We start from the raw sequence: 14,654 nt of genomic DNA, 5'->3' as shown, positions 1-14,654 counted from the left end.
TTGGCAAGATTTCTGCTGTTTGTGGCGTGAGAGCAAGGCTGGGAGTCCTGAGATTGCGCACAGACCAGGCAAAAAAGTTCGGATAAGAACGAAGCCATAGCTCCTCCGCTCTGCCCGCCGCACACCTCAGGTCCCAGCCCATTCTACCCAAACCGCCCAAGATGCCGAAGCGAAAGGCTGAAGGCCCCGCCGTCGCCAACGGCAAGTCCAAGAAACGCGCCCTCTCCGACGAAGAGGCGCGCTCCAACTTCCGCAAAGGTCTTTTTGACACCAAGGTGCTTGAGGATTATCAGAAGCAATATGCGGAGTCGCAACCGTATGATAACAGCTCGAACAAGATATGCATAAGGCAACAATCCGACTGAGAATGCTATAGATACAAGCACGCCGTGATCCAGAACCTCGTCGACACCAAGCTGCTCCGCAACGTCCGCGACGAGATCCGCCAGCACATCTCCTTCACGCCCAAGGAGACGGATATCTACAAGATTCACCAGTCAGGCGATCTGGCCAACCTGGACGGGCTGGACGACTCATCGTTGGCCAAGCTCCCCTCGCTGCTCCAGCTGCGCGACGCCCTCTACTCGTCCGCCTTCCGCAAGTACATCGCGGCCATTGCAGGCTCGGGCCCGCTGAGTGGCGTGAAGACGGACCTGGCGATCAACGTGTACACGCCGGGCTGCCATCTGCTGTGCCACGACGACGTCATCGGTAGCCGGCGCGTCAGTTACATCCTGTACTTGCTTGACCCGGACCGGGAGTGGAAGCCCGAGTGGGGCGGCGCGCTGCGCCTGTTCCCAACCGAGGACCTGCGGACGGACGGGGGCGCCGAGGTCAAGGTGCCGCTGCCGGACCACACCGTCGTGATTCCGCCCGCCTTCAACCAACTGTCATTCTTTACTGTCCAGCCTGGCGAGAGCTTCCATGACGTTGAGGAGGTGTACAAGCGCGCGGAGGGCGACAACGAGGAGGATGGTGGCCGTGTTCGCATGGCTGTGAGTGGCTGGTTCCATATACCGCAAAAGGGTGAAGATGGTTACGAGGAGGGGTTGGAGGAGAAGCTGGCCGAGCGGAGTTCGCTGCAGCAGCTGGAGAGTGGTGCCAAGGCGGCGCAATTCGACCAGCCCCAGCAGCAGTGGTTCGAATATCCGGCCGATGAAAAGGAGGAGAAGGAGGAGAAGGGCAAGAGCAAGGCGGAAGCAGAGGACGACGAGGACGAAGAGCAAGCACCTCTCACCGAGCAGGAGTTCGAGTTCCTTCTCAAGTTCATGACACCCACATATCTGGCACCGGACACGGTTGAGGACCTCAACACTATGTTCGCCGATGAGTCGTCACTCCGTCTCGCCAATTTCCTGTCCAAGTCCTTCTCCAAGCGTCTGCGCACCTTCCTCGAGGAGCAGGACCGTAAGACGCCAGCCACTATGCCCGCCCCGGCATCGCGCACGCACAACACCGGCGTCGCCCGCCCGCCACACAAGCATCGCTTCCTATTCAGATACCCCACGCGCGATGCTGGCGACAACAAGGACGAAGAGCTTTCGCCGTATGACGAGCTCCTCGACGTCTTCTTCCCTAGTGTCGCCTTCAAGAAGTGGCTCGCTCTCGCCACAGGCCTGACGCTGACGAAGGCAAGCATGCTAGCACGCCGCTTCCGCCGCGGTATGGACTACACGCTTGCGACGTCGTATGATGACGAGCAGCCGCAGCTGGAGGTCACTCTGGGCATCACCCCTAGCAAGGGATGGGGTGATGATGATGAGGAGGGAGCCGACGGCGCCGACGAAGAGGACCAAGACGGGGAGAAGAAGAAGAAGAAGCAGAAGAAGGAGAACGGCGAGAAGAACGGCGCCGCGAAGAAGAGTAGCAAGGAGCAGCCCGAAGATCCCGCTCCCGCGGACGACGACACGCCCGGCGGCTACGAGATGTACATGGCTGCGGATGACGACGACGACGATGACGCTGGCTCGGACGACGGCGTCGAGGTGCCTGCCGGCTCGAAGAACAAGTCTGGCGAGGCCTCCGCCATGACGGGCGCGGGCAAGCGCCGCAAGGCCGACCCCGCCGTGTACCGCGCCAGCGCAGGCGATGATGACGACGGAGTGCTGTTCAGCATGCCCGCCGGCTGGAACTGCATGAGCGTTGTGCTGCGCGACACGGGCGTGCTGCGCTTCGTCAAGTACGTGAGCGAGTCTGCAAAGGGTGATCGGTGGGATGTCTGCGCCGATTTCGGCGTTGAGTTCGATGAGGATGACGAAGAGGATGGTGATGAGATGGAGGAGTAAATGGAGAGACAATAACGTGTAATATGGGGAGGGGGATGTGTTGGAGAATAGTGTCTGAGGCGGAGACTGTGCGCCTCGACGTGGGATCTGTCAGAGATGGCGGAGATGGTGATGGGCTGCGGAATATAACAGCGAACCACTGAAAAGGCATATTTGACATGCAAGATACCCCTGATATGAGGGGCTTTGGATATTAGGGTATTACGGCTCTGCTAAAAAAGTGTTTAGAATACAAAAGTGAAAGTTTCTATATGTTAATCAAACGCCACTCCGATGCTTCCTCTGATCCCGTGCAATCAATTATGTACGCTGCTCGGCAATCATAGTGCAGACTTAGGAAAAATGAAGTGCTTAGTGTTTCTTCTTCACACCTCCCCCTTCATCTCCTCCAAGGTCAGGAAAATCTTCATCACCCGCTCGTACGTCCACATCGTCACCGCACTCGTCGGCGCCGCCTTCAGCAGGCTAACCGTCAAGCCCCGGTACAAGCCCCTCACGCCTTCACGGCGAAGAATGGCCATGACCGTGCCCGCCACGCCCTGGTCGTAGACGGGGATGTTGCGATGCACGTAGCGGGCGCGCGTCGGGCCCTGGACCTGCAGCCGCTTGCGCACCGTGTCGAGCGGGAAGACGGCCGTCTTGGCCACGACGCTGGCGGCCATGCCGGCGACCGCGTCGCCGGAGCCCAGGTGGCCCGAGATCAGGAGCGCGGAGATGGGCTTGAACGTCTCATAGGAGAGGAAGAAGAGGCCCATGTACGGCACGATCTGCGCGACGGCGGCGCCTAGGCCGCGGAAGAAGCCGTGGGGGCCCTCGCTGCGCGCGATGGAGGCGACCGAGGAGAGCAGCGAGGCATAGACGCGGTCGGTGGGGCCTTGGGCGGCGAAGCGCGTGCGGAGGAGGTCGAGCGGGTAGGTTGCCGTCGTGGCGGCTGTGCCGGCGACGGCGCCAGAGGTGAAGGTTATGAAGGCGTCCGGGAGAAGCTTCGCGCTGCGCTTGTCCTGGCCATTTCTCTGCCAATCGGTACTCTCCCCTGGTGCGCGGAGAGAGGAGAGGAAGGTCGAAGTCGTGCGGTAGGCTAGGAACTGCACGGAGCCGTAGCAGAGGTATAGCGCTTCGGCCGGCACGTTGCCCTTCCAGAGACCGGTGACGCCTTCCTCGCGCAGGATGTGCTTCAGCGTGCCCAGCGTGCCTTTGTATATGGGACCGCCGCGCGCGGAGTGATGCGACAGCGGGTCGCTGAGGGAGTGGACTTGAAGCTGGAGGCGGATCTTTATGACGTCGAGCGGTGCGATAACGAATCTACAAGGGAAGAATAGCGTTAGTGTTGGGAAGTCAAAGCGATAGTAGGGCGAAGAGAGAACCGTACCTAGATACGAGGCCGGCAATAGCGCCCGAGCCAACGACCTGCCAGCGGGAGCCCTGCGGAGGAAGTTAGAATGGCTGGCGCATGGATATTTGTTGGGTGAGAGAACGGGGGGACACACCTCATCCTTCAGCTGCTCGACCTTGCCAGACATACATCCAGCGGGACCCGGCAGCTCGCGCTTTGATAACCGGAGTCGCCTAGGTGAAATTCGGGTGTATGGATACAAAAATGAGGTCTGGTGAGAGCAGCGGCGCAGTTGTTGGTGAGCAATCCCAGCGGCGTTGATGTTACGTATTTTGGCGGACGCTTATTCGCGGGTTGCTACTAACTTCCCCGGCCTCCGCGCTCCGGGGCCTTCTCCCCTCGCAAAAAGTGCCGGCCGGCATGGCTCTTGCTCGTCAGTCCCCCGCAGAAACACATGCGTGTTCCTTGCCAGGAACCGGCGAGCGAGTGTCAGTCCACCCGAACCAGACCATCCTTAGCTCCGAACACCCACCACACACAACTCCACAACGCATCATTTTTACTTTTCATCCCCGCTCTCCGGGTTTTAGCTCGAATCTCATCCACCCCGAAGCTTTTTCTTGCACGTCCTCCATCAGAAAGAGCAGCGGATTCAACAGGGAAGATGCTACGTCGGCTATACTCCGAATTCGGTAGACCTCGGCACATTGCTGCAAGGTTGCTGACGCGCAGATGCTGTGTACAACACCACGCGTTTTCGACCAGCATTTTGCGGTTTGAAAATCAGCTCGGTGGTCCTGCTTTCCCTTCAGCTGGAAAGAAGGATATTCATAGCAAGGTCGTCCACCATGTGAGCAGCAACGAGCTGCGGGAAGAAATCGAGGCGGATGCAAACAAGACTGCAACAGGTCATGCACTTCCTTCTTTCTTGGAACGGGACATTGACGCGTTACGGTCCGGCAAGCACGTGGTAGAAGAGGCCATTAGACTTGGAAACCGCCAGAAGCTCCACCGCGTAGAGGCATCCGAAACCGTCGAGTTCGGCGTGCCTGTAGGAAGCTCTGGGTTGACCTATCCGGCCAAGATGGACGCCGTGTTCGCGAGAGACAGCTGCACCTGCCCTATGTGCGTTGATCCATCCAGCAAGCAAAAGCAGTTCCAGACGTCGGATATCCCGGCCAATATCAAAGCCACCTCAACCCTGGATCCCGAGAAGCAGACACTCGAAGTCACCTGGACAAACGACATCCCGGGTTTCCCCAAGGACCATGTTACTCGCTTTGACTTGAAGCCTGCTTCTGTGTCATGTAAAGATTCCGTCTACCACCCCCTTGAGCCGAAGAACCGGCTCGTCTGGGACGGCAAGACCATCGCTGAGAAGAACAAGTGGATATCGTACGACCGCTATATGAAAGACGAACTTGTGCTGCACGAGGCGCTTGAGCAGCTTGGCCGCTATGGCCTCGTCTTCCTAACCGGTGTGCCGGACAGTGAGAAGTCCGTCGAGCACATCGTCAGCCGGATTGGCATCCTCAAGGACACCTTCTACGGCCGCACCTGGGATGTCAAGTCGATCCCGAACGCCAAAAACATCGCCTATACGCATCAGTATCTCGGTCTGCACATGGACCTGATGTACGTGACGAACCCGCCGCACCTGCAGCTGCTGCACTCACTGCGTGCCCGCTCGCCCGGCGGCGAGTCCATCTTCTCCGACTCGTTGCACGCAGCCTTCACGCTCGAGCGTACCGACCGTGCCGCTTTCGACGTGCTGACCAGCACCCCGGTGCCCTTCTACTACAAGAACGACAACCAGTCCTACGCCAAGTGGCGGCCCACCATCGAGCTGGCCGAGCCGCTCGCCGGCCTCTCCCCCAACCCGACCAACACCGTCGTCAGCGCCTCGGCCGACGACCCGGTGCTCGGCACCTCGCTCGCCGGCCGCGAGATCCTCGAGGGCGTGCAGCCGCCCCCGCGCATCAAGTGCATCAACTACTCGCCGCCCTTCCAGGCGCCCTTTGCCCCCACCGCGCTCGCTGACCTCGGCCTTTCCGGCCTCGTCCCCTTCGGCCCCTTGTCTGCCACACAGAAGTTTGCTCCGCTGCACGACGCTCTGCAGAAGTTCGCCAAGCTGGTCGAGAGCCCGGAGGCGCTGTTCGAGCACCGCCTTGAGGAGGGACAGTGCGTGATTTTTGATAACAGGCGCGTGCTTCACGCGCGCCGCGCCTTCGATGCGAGCAAGGGCGAGAGGTGGCTCAAGGGTGCGTATGTCGACGACGACGTGTTCTTCAGCCGGTGGAGAGTCTTGGCTGAGAAGGCGGCGGGGAGGGCGAGTGAGGGTGAGAAGGTTTGGGAGCGCTTGTATGGAAAAGTGTAAAGCTCGGAGTCAATATGGGCTTGTTTCCTCGTTACTAAGGCGATGTCTGGAAAGAGAAAATCAGTTTTAGTCTGTGATGTTGTAAATATTGGATGTTCTCTTTGACGATTTCAGTATTGTTTCGTAGGTGGTGGAAGGCTGATGCGGTATGGATCAAGTCGCAACCTTCTTTTGTATGCCTCGAAATATATGAACAAAAGTCATGGATCAAAGATACTGGGCGCGCTTATCTCATGGTGAGTGAAGAACTCAGTGATGAAACCGTCTGGTAAACCCATTCACGAGCAGCAAGGCTTGCTTCGCAATTCCGAACAGACCTCTGCCAATAGCATATTTTTCGTGAAAGTCACCGCACCAGGAGCGAACAGCGGGCCACCAACCTCCGTAACTAAAGAGTAAGAGTTAACGAGGAAAAGCGACGAGGGCTAAAAGCATCTAGTCCTATCCATGTAGCGGACTTTCCTTCCCCTCCTTACCACCAATTACCAACCGTCGCAACCCAGTCAGACAACGGGTCTCCTCTCACTCGTCCACTCGGCGAGAAATATGCGGCCCTCCCGAAACGGCAGACCGCGCACGGAAGGAAGGAGGATTAGCAACTTCCAACGCAGCAAAGCCGAAGGGCGACGCCCAAACCCCTTTGGGCAACGATGTGGAGTCAGCCTTGCAGGGCACGGGGCCTAGTCTGATTGGTCGGAGCAGGGGTTATTAACATGGGTGAGGGAGGGCGAAGGGCAAAGGGCAACGGGCGTTGCACGCGTGCATGTGTGCGTGTGTGTGGGAGGAGGAAGAGAAAAAAAAAACCGTGGAAGAGGGGGTGGCGACGTATTGGTCGATCGGTGTCTTCGGTCGATTGCCGGGGGAAGGGAAGTATGGAGCTATGTGGGATTGGTTGAATGGATGTGGGATGGGAACAGGGGGGGGGGGGGGGGGGGGGTGGTTGTGGATGAGGAAGTTGCTGCTGCAGGATGTGCTGCGAAAGGTGTGCGTCTGAGGGTGGCGGTGTACGAGGGGAGCCAGAAGGGCGTTGGAAGGGCTGAAGCAACTCTGCATCTTCTTGCTCACATAGATCCTTGGTTCGTCGGTGTTGCTCAAAATCAGTGCACGGCATGAGTTGGCTATGCTGTAGGACATTCATGGACGGACTGATGACTTATGTGGATGAGTTTCAAGAGAGTTGACCGAGGAGACTGGAAAATGCGTGGGTCGTAGTGAAGCACAAGACAACCACTTGGTGTACAAGATCGTCCCCTGTTATTGGTCATTTAGAGGCAGTAGTCGAAGAGTAGCTGCCTGGCAATCTTACCTCCTTGGGATATTCGTCCATTTAGGATGACGATAGGATAGAAATAGAAAATAAAAATAAAATATAGACAAGTATGCCATCTACGTCCTTGCTGTTGAGTACGTTTTCTTGTGTTCCCTTGGGCATTAATACGGATAATGCTGCATGTGCAAAGCTGGAGACACTTCAGTGGGATGGCAAGGGATATAGACTAGGTACGTTATGCATGTCTTGTGAAAGCTGAGCAATATTGATATGTACTGCGCGACTGTGACAGCCTAGGTATCCCTTCCCAACTCCTTACGGGCATAGCGTACGGCTTACAAGGGGCAAAGGTAGGGACAGAGTTTTCCGTCATGGGCAGAGTTGTCCTCAAGCAGTTTCAAAATCCGTCCCCCGGTGCCATCCGAGCGAAAGCAGACACGCAGCCCATGAACTTTGGTCAGGACAACTCGTGCAGGCAATACGCCTTGCAGTAACAAATGTGGGGAGAGTGGGTAAATCAAGGATATCAGTCTGCGCCCTTCGAATACATGTGACAAGAGGGCAATGGCCTGTGCAGGCACCCCTCGCTGGCTCCGTTGGACTGCATGATATGCATGTCCATCTTTCGATTAGTTAATGATCAGTAATAAGAAGTCGCAACGCATCGTCGGCCCGGTCGGGTTCTTGCTTTGCAATGTGGGGACGTTTTCCTGTGCAACCACCAAACCGGGCCGCAAAGGTAAGGGAGGGGTGCGCGTTTGGCTCAGTTCGACATGATTTGCTTTTTGTAGGGTTCAACAAAAAACAAATTAGGATTGCTCTCGCGCGTCCAACGGTCGATCTGGGCCCTGTCGTGTAACCGTCACATGTGTGCTGTTGAACGAAGAAATTTGCGTAATCAATTCTCCGAAATGTGAGACACTTACAACCTTGAACATTTAGAGAACGATATCGATGTGAGAATATCAACTTCTTTTTGAACGAGCGGTGTGGAAAGAAAATGAAATGAGGGGTGGTGACTCTTTGAGACCTGAGAAATTACATGTATAGGAACGAGGCTTTTTGAAAACCACTCTCAGACAAGGAGACCGAATGACATACCGAAACCTTGGGAAATTTGGAATGCAGCAGACCGGTTCAACGGCAACAGCTAAAGTGAGTGATAGATGCTGTCGCATGCATTTTCCGATGTCGGAGTCGCGCGAGCAGTTCCATTCTAGTAACCTCACATATCCCATTCCCAGCTTCTCCTGCGTACCGCTGAGTATGTGAGCAAAACTACTACCTCTGCTAAGGGAAAAAAAGCCAAGCAATGATGGTTGGTTTTACAGCACCGTGATTATGTGCTTCTTTCTTCAACAATGATTTGGAACCTATAAGAGAATGCTGCGAGGAGCTACCCCAGGTTTCCACAATTATACAAGCTGAGAAAGGAGGAAAGACAAAGAGAAAATTCTTCCAGACGTCTCCAGCCCTCTCCAAAACAGCCGCTGAAACAACCGCATATCTTACACAATCTGGTCAAGACAGCCATGACTCAAGAACGCATCTGTCTTAGGCGTCTTCTCTTGCGGTGTCCGTTATGCCGGAGGTAGCGGCCATTGGCGCGCATTCTGCGTCTTGGTGTTAGGGACAGGCCCTCATCCTCCGGCGGCGCGGTGCTGGGGCTTAGAATTCGGCGCTGCCGTTGCCGTTGTGGTGGCCGACGGTGTAGCCGAAAGCGCTGTTGTCTTGCTCGGATGTGTCGACGTCTCCGCTCAAAAGGTTGTTGTTGCTGGCACCCTCTGCACCGGCATAGGCGGCGGAGGCATTCGCACCGCCGGATGCGCTGCTCCCGGCGCCGGCAGCGGCATTGCCCTGTTGCTGGAAGCCGACGGCAGGCTTGTTCTGATTTGCGAGGAGGGTCTCGAGGCGCCAATCAATACCAATAGTTCAGATTATTCTTCGTCATATGCCAGAAAAGGATCGGCAACAAACGAAATGGGGGAGGAAGGGAAGGGGGCAGCTTACTTCGCGGTAGCGCGACAAATAGATTTTCAAGGCTTCGGCGTAGTTCTCGAAGCCAAGCGAGGTCATGGCAAAGAGAATGTCCTCGCCATTGACCGTCTTGCGCTTCTCCTGCTGGCACTTTTCGGAGGCTGGCGGCGGTCAGAAAACTCTCGTCAACCGGGGTTTCGCGGCACGCACCTTCGCTCGTGATGAAGGAGATGAACTCGCTGACGCATTCCTGCATGCATTCCTTGGCTTCTTTGGCGATCTTCGCGTTTTCGGGGAGAGCCATCTTCATGATGCGGGCGACTGGCGCAAAGTTGCGAATGTTAGCGTCGCTGGCAGCACTTTCGGGGCGGCCCTTGGAGGCATTTTGGGGCGGCGACTGCGATGACGGAGGAGATGCAGACGACATGGTTCAGGGCGGGCTCGGACCGTTTTTGAGCGACCGTCTGCTCAAACGCTGATTCGAGGTGTAGGCGTGGAGAGAGCATTCGTCGACGTGCAGCAGCGGGTTTGGGGCGCGCAAATCAGATGAGGGGAGAGGTGCATTTCAGACGTACCATTTGCTATAGGCAGCCATCGGTCCTGCTCCTTGACTTCGAACTCGTAGCCGAGTCCTTGCGCTTGTGTATCCTGAGCTTCTCTGTCCATATGCGGCTCCGAAGATTCGTCAGGCGACTGCGCTCCAGGTTCCACGTCCGACTTCTTCGGCGGGGTGGCCGACATGTTTATTCGGCCAGCTGCAGGCCCCTCGGAGCCTGACAGAGCTCTCTGTGACGTGGACTGCCAGCGAATAGGTCTGCTCAAGCCAGCGCAGAGCTTGGGCGAGCCGGCCGAGTATGCGGCCTCGTTGATGCGCGTCAAGGGCAGCCGGGGCCTGTGCGACTCGAGCCTGGACCGGGCGCTGGGGGAGTCGTGCGCCGTGGATGCCAGGAAGCTTCTGATGCAAGCGCTAATGTAGGATGGTATCGACGTGCAGGCGGAGCAGGGGACGACTTGGGCAGATCCGTCGAGAGTGGTGGCGCGTAGCTGCGCAATTGGCGAGCGCGGCGGGCGTGCGACTCGGGCTGCAGGCGCGCGAACGGAGGCCTGCTGGGTGCTACCGTCAGCCGCGAGGCGCGGCCTGGGACGAGGCGCGGTGCGTTGGACGAGGCGGGCGGGCTGCGAGCTGGCGGCGAGGTACGACGGGTGCGCTGGGGAGGGCGCGGGCGGGAGGAAGCCGTGCCAGCGTGCAGGCGTGGGGTTACGGCAATGGGCGCAGGTGGTTGATGGAGAGAGCGTAGCGGCGTTCGCGGAGAGGGCAGGCACGCTACAGCACAGGCGGCCGGGACCAAGATTGACGGCGACGCGGGAAGGCTCCGCCCGCCGGTCAGCAGCCGCGACAACAACAACAACAAAGACCCTCGCCCGCAGCCCAGGGCCGCATGCCGGACATGGAACAGGGCCCGGTGACGACACACGCCGGCCGCGAGGCTGAGCCCGCGAGTCGTGGCCCCAGCGCCGAAGCCAGCGGCCCCCAGCGGCGCGCTCGTGCTGCGCAGTGCATCCTCCACCGCGGGGTCCGGTCCAGCAGCGCGGCCAAGCCTCGATCTCCCTCGCGCTCAACAATTGACCAATGACCTCGCCCTGCGCGGCGCCAAACGCCCGCGTCGAGCCGTCAACCGCGCGCGACGGCAGCGCCGCCCTGCCCACGCGCACCGCGCCGCCGTGCAGCCCGCGGCCCGGATGCCAGGCGCCTCTGTCTCCGCCCAGGCGCCCGTCGCGGCCGGCGAGACCTCACGTCCAGCCAGCCGCCCGCCTCAGCCGGTCTCTTGAGCACAGGAGAGGGAGCACACAGCATGCAGCCACGGGTCAAGGCCTGCAGGACCAGACTGTCGGGGTCTGGCACACCACCCCCTCCGGCGCGCAGAATGATGTGCTGTCCTCCGACTGCCGTCAGATTACTGTCTTCGATCCGAGCTCGCATGCCGGCCCAAGACCTGTGACGGGCAGAGACAGCAGACCCCCTGGCAGCAGGCTTACTGCTCGACGTGGTCCACAGGAACCCTCGTGCCGCGCCTAGAGCGTCGTGGCTGCGGCGCACGCCCTGCTCTGCGGGCAACCTGCGATCCCATGACGTCGGCGCATCCTTTTGCGGTCTGCCATGCCATTGGCGAGTACCTGAATTGGGCGCGATCTCTGGGTACCCTATGAGCTGCCCGCCCACACTCGCGGAACTGTCTCTGAACGTTAGGCGGCGTTAAGGCGTCGATCCAGCTCTGGCTGCAGCTCCGGCCAACACATCCTGCAGCTGGCATCGGCGCGCGTCAAGCCACGAATGCTCAGCCTTGTACCGACAGCCCTAGGATTTTCCTAACCCATGCCGCCGTGGAACCGACGTCAAGAACGACCGTTGATCGGCTGGACATCACAGCGCTCGCGTGCAGAGATCGGAGACGAGGCGCAGCCGTCTGGAGATTTGCTGACTTCATTGTACAGGCTGCGTGTTCGACTCGTGTGCGCTATGTACAGCTCATCCCCCGCATACAAGCTTTTGCGCTTTGATTCAGCGCACCATCAGATGCTTGCAATAATGCCAGCAAACACCTCATCGTACCCTCGACGCATGACGTTGGCAGAGCAGCCTCGGAGCCTCTGGCTGATCTCAGATTAAGTTCGCTGACAGCGAGTGCAGTTATTGCCGTGAAAAGTTGCCAGTAGAGTGCGCCTTCGCCCATCGGCCGCAGGATTCCGAGGTCAAGGTCTGCTTGACTGCGACTTCGTTCCGAGGGCCGCCACTGCACGTTGAGTGGAGCCGGTGGATGCTGCGTGTTCGATATCATCATCCATCTTTGACTACTGCTGCACGACCTGGATGTTGTTCTTTTTCTGGATAGCGGCGGCGCGTTAGCATGCCATCTGACGTCTCCGGCTCTCCCCAACCTGATGACGTACCTTCCACTTGTCCATCTCCTCCTGCTTCGCCTTGTACTGCTTCAGCAGATCCTCCAAAACTTTCTTGAGACCTTCCGAGTTTGTCTTCAGCGCTGGTACCACATCCTTCACCGTCCGCTCCACCAACACGCCATTAATCATGCGGAAACACTTCCGATCCTCGGGGAGGGGCTCCAGAGTCTCGAGAACAAGCCTAGCGCCACTGATCAGTGCTGCCCACAATGTTTCTTTTGGCTCGGGAGGCAGGAAGCGGTGAGGAGAGTGCGAGGAAGGGGCGGGTTGAGAGGCTACGGGACGCGAAGAAGCGGTGAGATAGCTTGGAGAGGAAGCATGGATGCGTATTCTCGTACTTGTGCTCTTCTGTCTCTTGTTCGACATCGCCGATCTTCTGTGCGAGCTGCTGGAGGATGTTCTTGTAGTTCGAATACTGGATTTGCAGCTCTGCAACAAGCGTCAGCGCGAGACCCGTGGAGCTTTTACATCCGAGCGTCCGACCGTACCTTGCTGCTTCTTCTGCGACATTGGCTGCGCCATTGTGCTGGTGCTTGTGCTGGGGTGCCGTCGTCAAAGTGCGGGAAGGCTCGCGGTGACGGCGGGCGGAGTGCGGGACCCAAAGGCGGGATGAAGCACGGACGGTCCTCTTTCTCGCCGGTCGAATCGCGACACTTCCAATCATCCACCCAAACCCAGCAGCGTCCACCGCCTGCATCCTGCCCTGATCTACTACGCGTTGAAACCCGCGCGGATCACCATACCCAGGCTAACCTCACTGCGCCGCCCAACATGCATCCGCATCTGCACACTAAAGACAACAAAGGTACGCCCAGCCCTTACCCGCCGTTTCCCGTTTCCCCGTGCGATCGACTGACACCACCGCGACACAGCCTGCGAGGAGGTTATGAACGCCCTTGAAGAGTGCCACGCTCGCGGATTCCTCTACAAGGCCGTCGGCATGTGCAACAAGCCCAAGCACGCCGTCAATATGTGCCTCCGCGCCCAGCGGCTCGAGAGAACCAAGGCCAACCGCGAGCAAGCGAAAGTCAAGCGCGAGAAGATTGAGAAGGTCTGGGCTGAGATCGACGCCAACACGTAGACTGAAATAAGGGAATTTGTGTACTGGGTGTAAGATATACGAGTGGAGAATGCATTGTTGGCGTATGGGTATGGGAAGTTTGGGAAAACGTTCACAAGGCAATGGAGTTTCACCTGGAAAACCTGCAGGTATGGAGATGCAAGACAATGGACTCTGATCGACGCAATGGTCAGTCGCTGGTCGAGGATTGAATGGAATGTTCATCATTCTCCACTCCGTCTGTCAATTCTGTGGCATCCTGATCTGGTTCAAGTCGAGTTGCAGGACGACACGAATTACACAAAATCAGGCACCAAAGGCCCTTGGATGACTTCTCACGCATATCAAAAGAAATTATCTCAGGCAGCTTTGCTTATGGTGCTAGGTATTGTCCTCATTCGTACATTTATGCCTGACGATACACAGATTGGAGACTTCTACAAACACGAATGTAATTTCGTACAGGTTCCTCGACGCATATTCGTCCTTCCTACTAAAGTAATGGGTCTCTGCGCGGTGCTCGTGTGAGCCTGTGCTTCCTTCTGTCTTGGAAACCTCGACTTCTATATTCGTTTCCGCGCCTAAGGCTGTGCTCGCCGGTGCTTCACCCAGATAGGGAACTGCAATGAGGCAACCAACTTGGATCCAGCCAAGGGTTGAGTTATATCATATGATGCCGCACACCGACTCAGGCCCGCTTCGGCAGTCTGTTAAGGCTCCGCTACGATCCTTGCTTTGTGCTCTTGCCAAGCCTCCCAAATAGGAAGGTGCCACACCGGACTCCAAAGGTCAAACGAGCCAAGAGATGCGTTTACAAAGGACATTCCTCCTCTAGTTAGGAGCGACCCGCATACAAGCTCAAGGAACTGACCACTGCGCTGTATCGAAGACTTTTCCGCTCTCGTATTGGCCGACCTCTCTAATGCTCGTAAAGGCCGCCAAGTCACGATACCACTAGAAGCCGTGGAAGCATTTATCAGAGTGGTCTTCGCCTGAATGAAGGAGGAGCCAAGAGGCTTGGAATACATGCTACAGTCGGAGGTCAGCGACGTACTTCGTACTGTGTGCATATAAATTCGTCTACACGTTTGTTTATGTTTTGAAACATCGGGACCCACCTCTTCATCCAGCTTTTCGTCAGGTCGTGACATCGGATTCATTTTCAGTCGTCGCCATGAAGGTGTCCACTCTCCTTGCTATCGCCGCGGCTGCGGCCGTTTCTGCGGCTCCGCTCGCCCCGCGTGCCGATGAGGTCGCTGAGCCTGAAAAGTTCCTGCTCAAGCTGAGCGAGACGGAGGAGAGATGGGTTACGGAGGAGGAGAAGTGGGAGCTGAAGAGGGTATGCAATATCTCTTTTGCCAGTTTCGATTTTGAAACCCCCCCCCCCCCCC

The 14,654-nt window shown here is 57.6% G+C and overlaps 7 protein-coding genes across 7 annotated transcripts; 4 read left to right on the top strand and 3 right to left on the bottom strand.

The window, feature by feature from the left end:
* Nucleotides 1-161: 161 nt before the first annotated feature.
* LTHEOB_12301 (Oxoglutarate/iron-dependent oxygenase) lies at nt 162-2,285 on the top strand (the record flags this gene model as incomplete). Its single annotated transcript, XM_035509154.1, has 2 exons — nt 162-316; nt 377-2,285. The coding sequence occupies 2 exons, from the start codon at nt 162-164 to the stop codon at nt 2,283-2,285; spliced, it is 2,064 nt and encodes a 687-aa protein (XP_035364690.1).
* Nucleotides 2,286-2,650: 365 nt separating this feature from the next.
* On the bottom strand, nt 2,651-3,805 carry LTHEOB_12300 (Mitochondrial carrier protein; the record flags this gene model as incomplete). The annotated part of the gene is made up of 3 exons (XM_035509153.1): nt 2,651-3,587; nt 3,655-3,707; nt 3,773-3,805. 3 exons carry the CDS (start codon nt 3,803-3,805, stop codon nt 2,651-2,653), a joined length of 1,023 nt encoding a protein of 340 aa, XP_035364689.1.
* A 477-nt stretch (nt 3,806-4,282) lies between these two features.
* LTHEOB_12299 (Taurine catabolism dioxygenase TauD/TfdA) lies at nt 4,283-5,995 on the top strand (the record flags this gene model as incomplete). Its single annotated transcript, XM_035509150.1, has 1 exon — nt 4,283-5,995. The coding sequence occupies one exon, from the start codon at nt 4,283-4,285 to the stop codon at nt 5,993-5,995; it is 1,713 nt and encodes a 570-aa protein (XP_035364688.1).
* Nucleotides 5,996-8,933: 2,938 nt separating this feature from the next.
* Nucleotides 8,934-9,983, bottom strand: LTHEOB_12298 (Transcription factor NFYB/HAP3 conserved site; the record flags this gene model as incomplete). Its single annotated transcript, XM_035509149.1, has 4 exons — nt 8,934-9,170; nt 9,276-9,403; nt 9,453-9,563; nt 9,818-9,983. 4 exons carry the CDS (start codon nt 9,981-9,983, stop codon nt 8,934-8,936), a joined length of 642 nt encoding a protein of 213 aa, XP_035364687.1.
* Nucleotides 9,984-12,092: 2,109 nt separating this feature from the next.
* Nucleotides 12,093-12,725, bottom strand: LTHEOB_12297 (Prefoldin; the record flags this gene model as incomplete). Its single annotated transcript, XM_035509148.1, has 4 exons — nt 12,093-12,125; nt 12,192-12,384; nt 12,542-12,632; nt 12,692-12,725. The coding sequence occupies 4 exons, from the start codon at nt 12,723-12,725 to the stop codon at nt 12,093-12,095; spliced, it is 351 nt and encodes a 116-aa protein (XP_035364686.1).
* A 249-nt stretch (nt 12,726-12,974) lies between these two features.
* On the top strand, nt 12,975-13,284 carry LTHEOB_12296 (Cytochrome c oxidase biogenesis protein Cmc1-like protein; the record flags this gene model as incomplete). The annotated part of the gene is made up of 2 exons (XM_035509147.1): nt 12,975-13,008; nt 13,076-13,284. 2 exons carry the CDS (start codon nt 12,975-12,977, stop codon nt 13,282-13,284), a joined length of 243 nt encoding a protein of 80 aa, XP_035364685.1.
* A 1,153-nt stretch (nt 13,285-14,437) lies between these two features.
* On the top strand, nt 14,438-14,654 carry LTHEOB_12295 (Peptidase M28; the record flags this gene model as incomplete). The annotated part of the gene is made up of 1 exon (XM_035509146.1): nt 14,438-14,602. A coding segment is annotated over one exon (165 nt), but the record flags the coding sequence as incomplete, so codon positions are not given.

Source organism: Lasiodiplodia theobromae (genome assembly GCF_012971845.1).
Source record: "Lasiodiplodia theobromae strain AM2As chromosome Unknown scaffold_61, whole genome shotgun sequence".
Taxonomy (NCBI): domain Eukaryota; kingdom Fungi; phylum Ascomycota; class Dothideomycetes; order Botryosphaeriales; family Botryosphaeriaceae; genus Lasiodiplodia; species Lasiodiplodia theobromae.
Note: the sequence above shows the minus strand (reverse complement) of the source record. Positions and strands in the feature narration are given on the sequence as shown.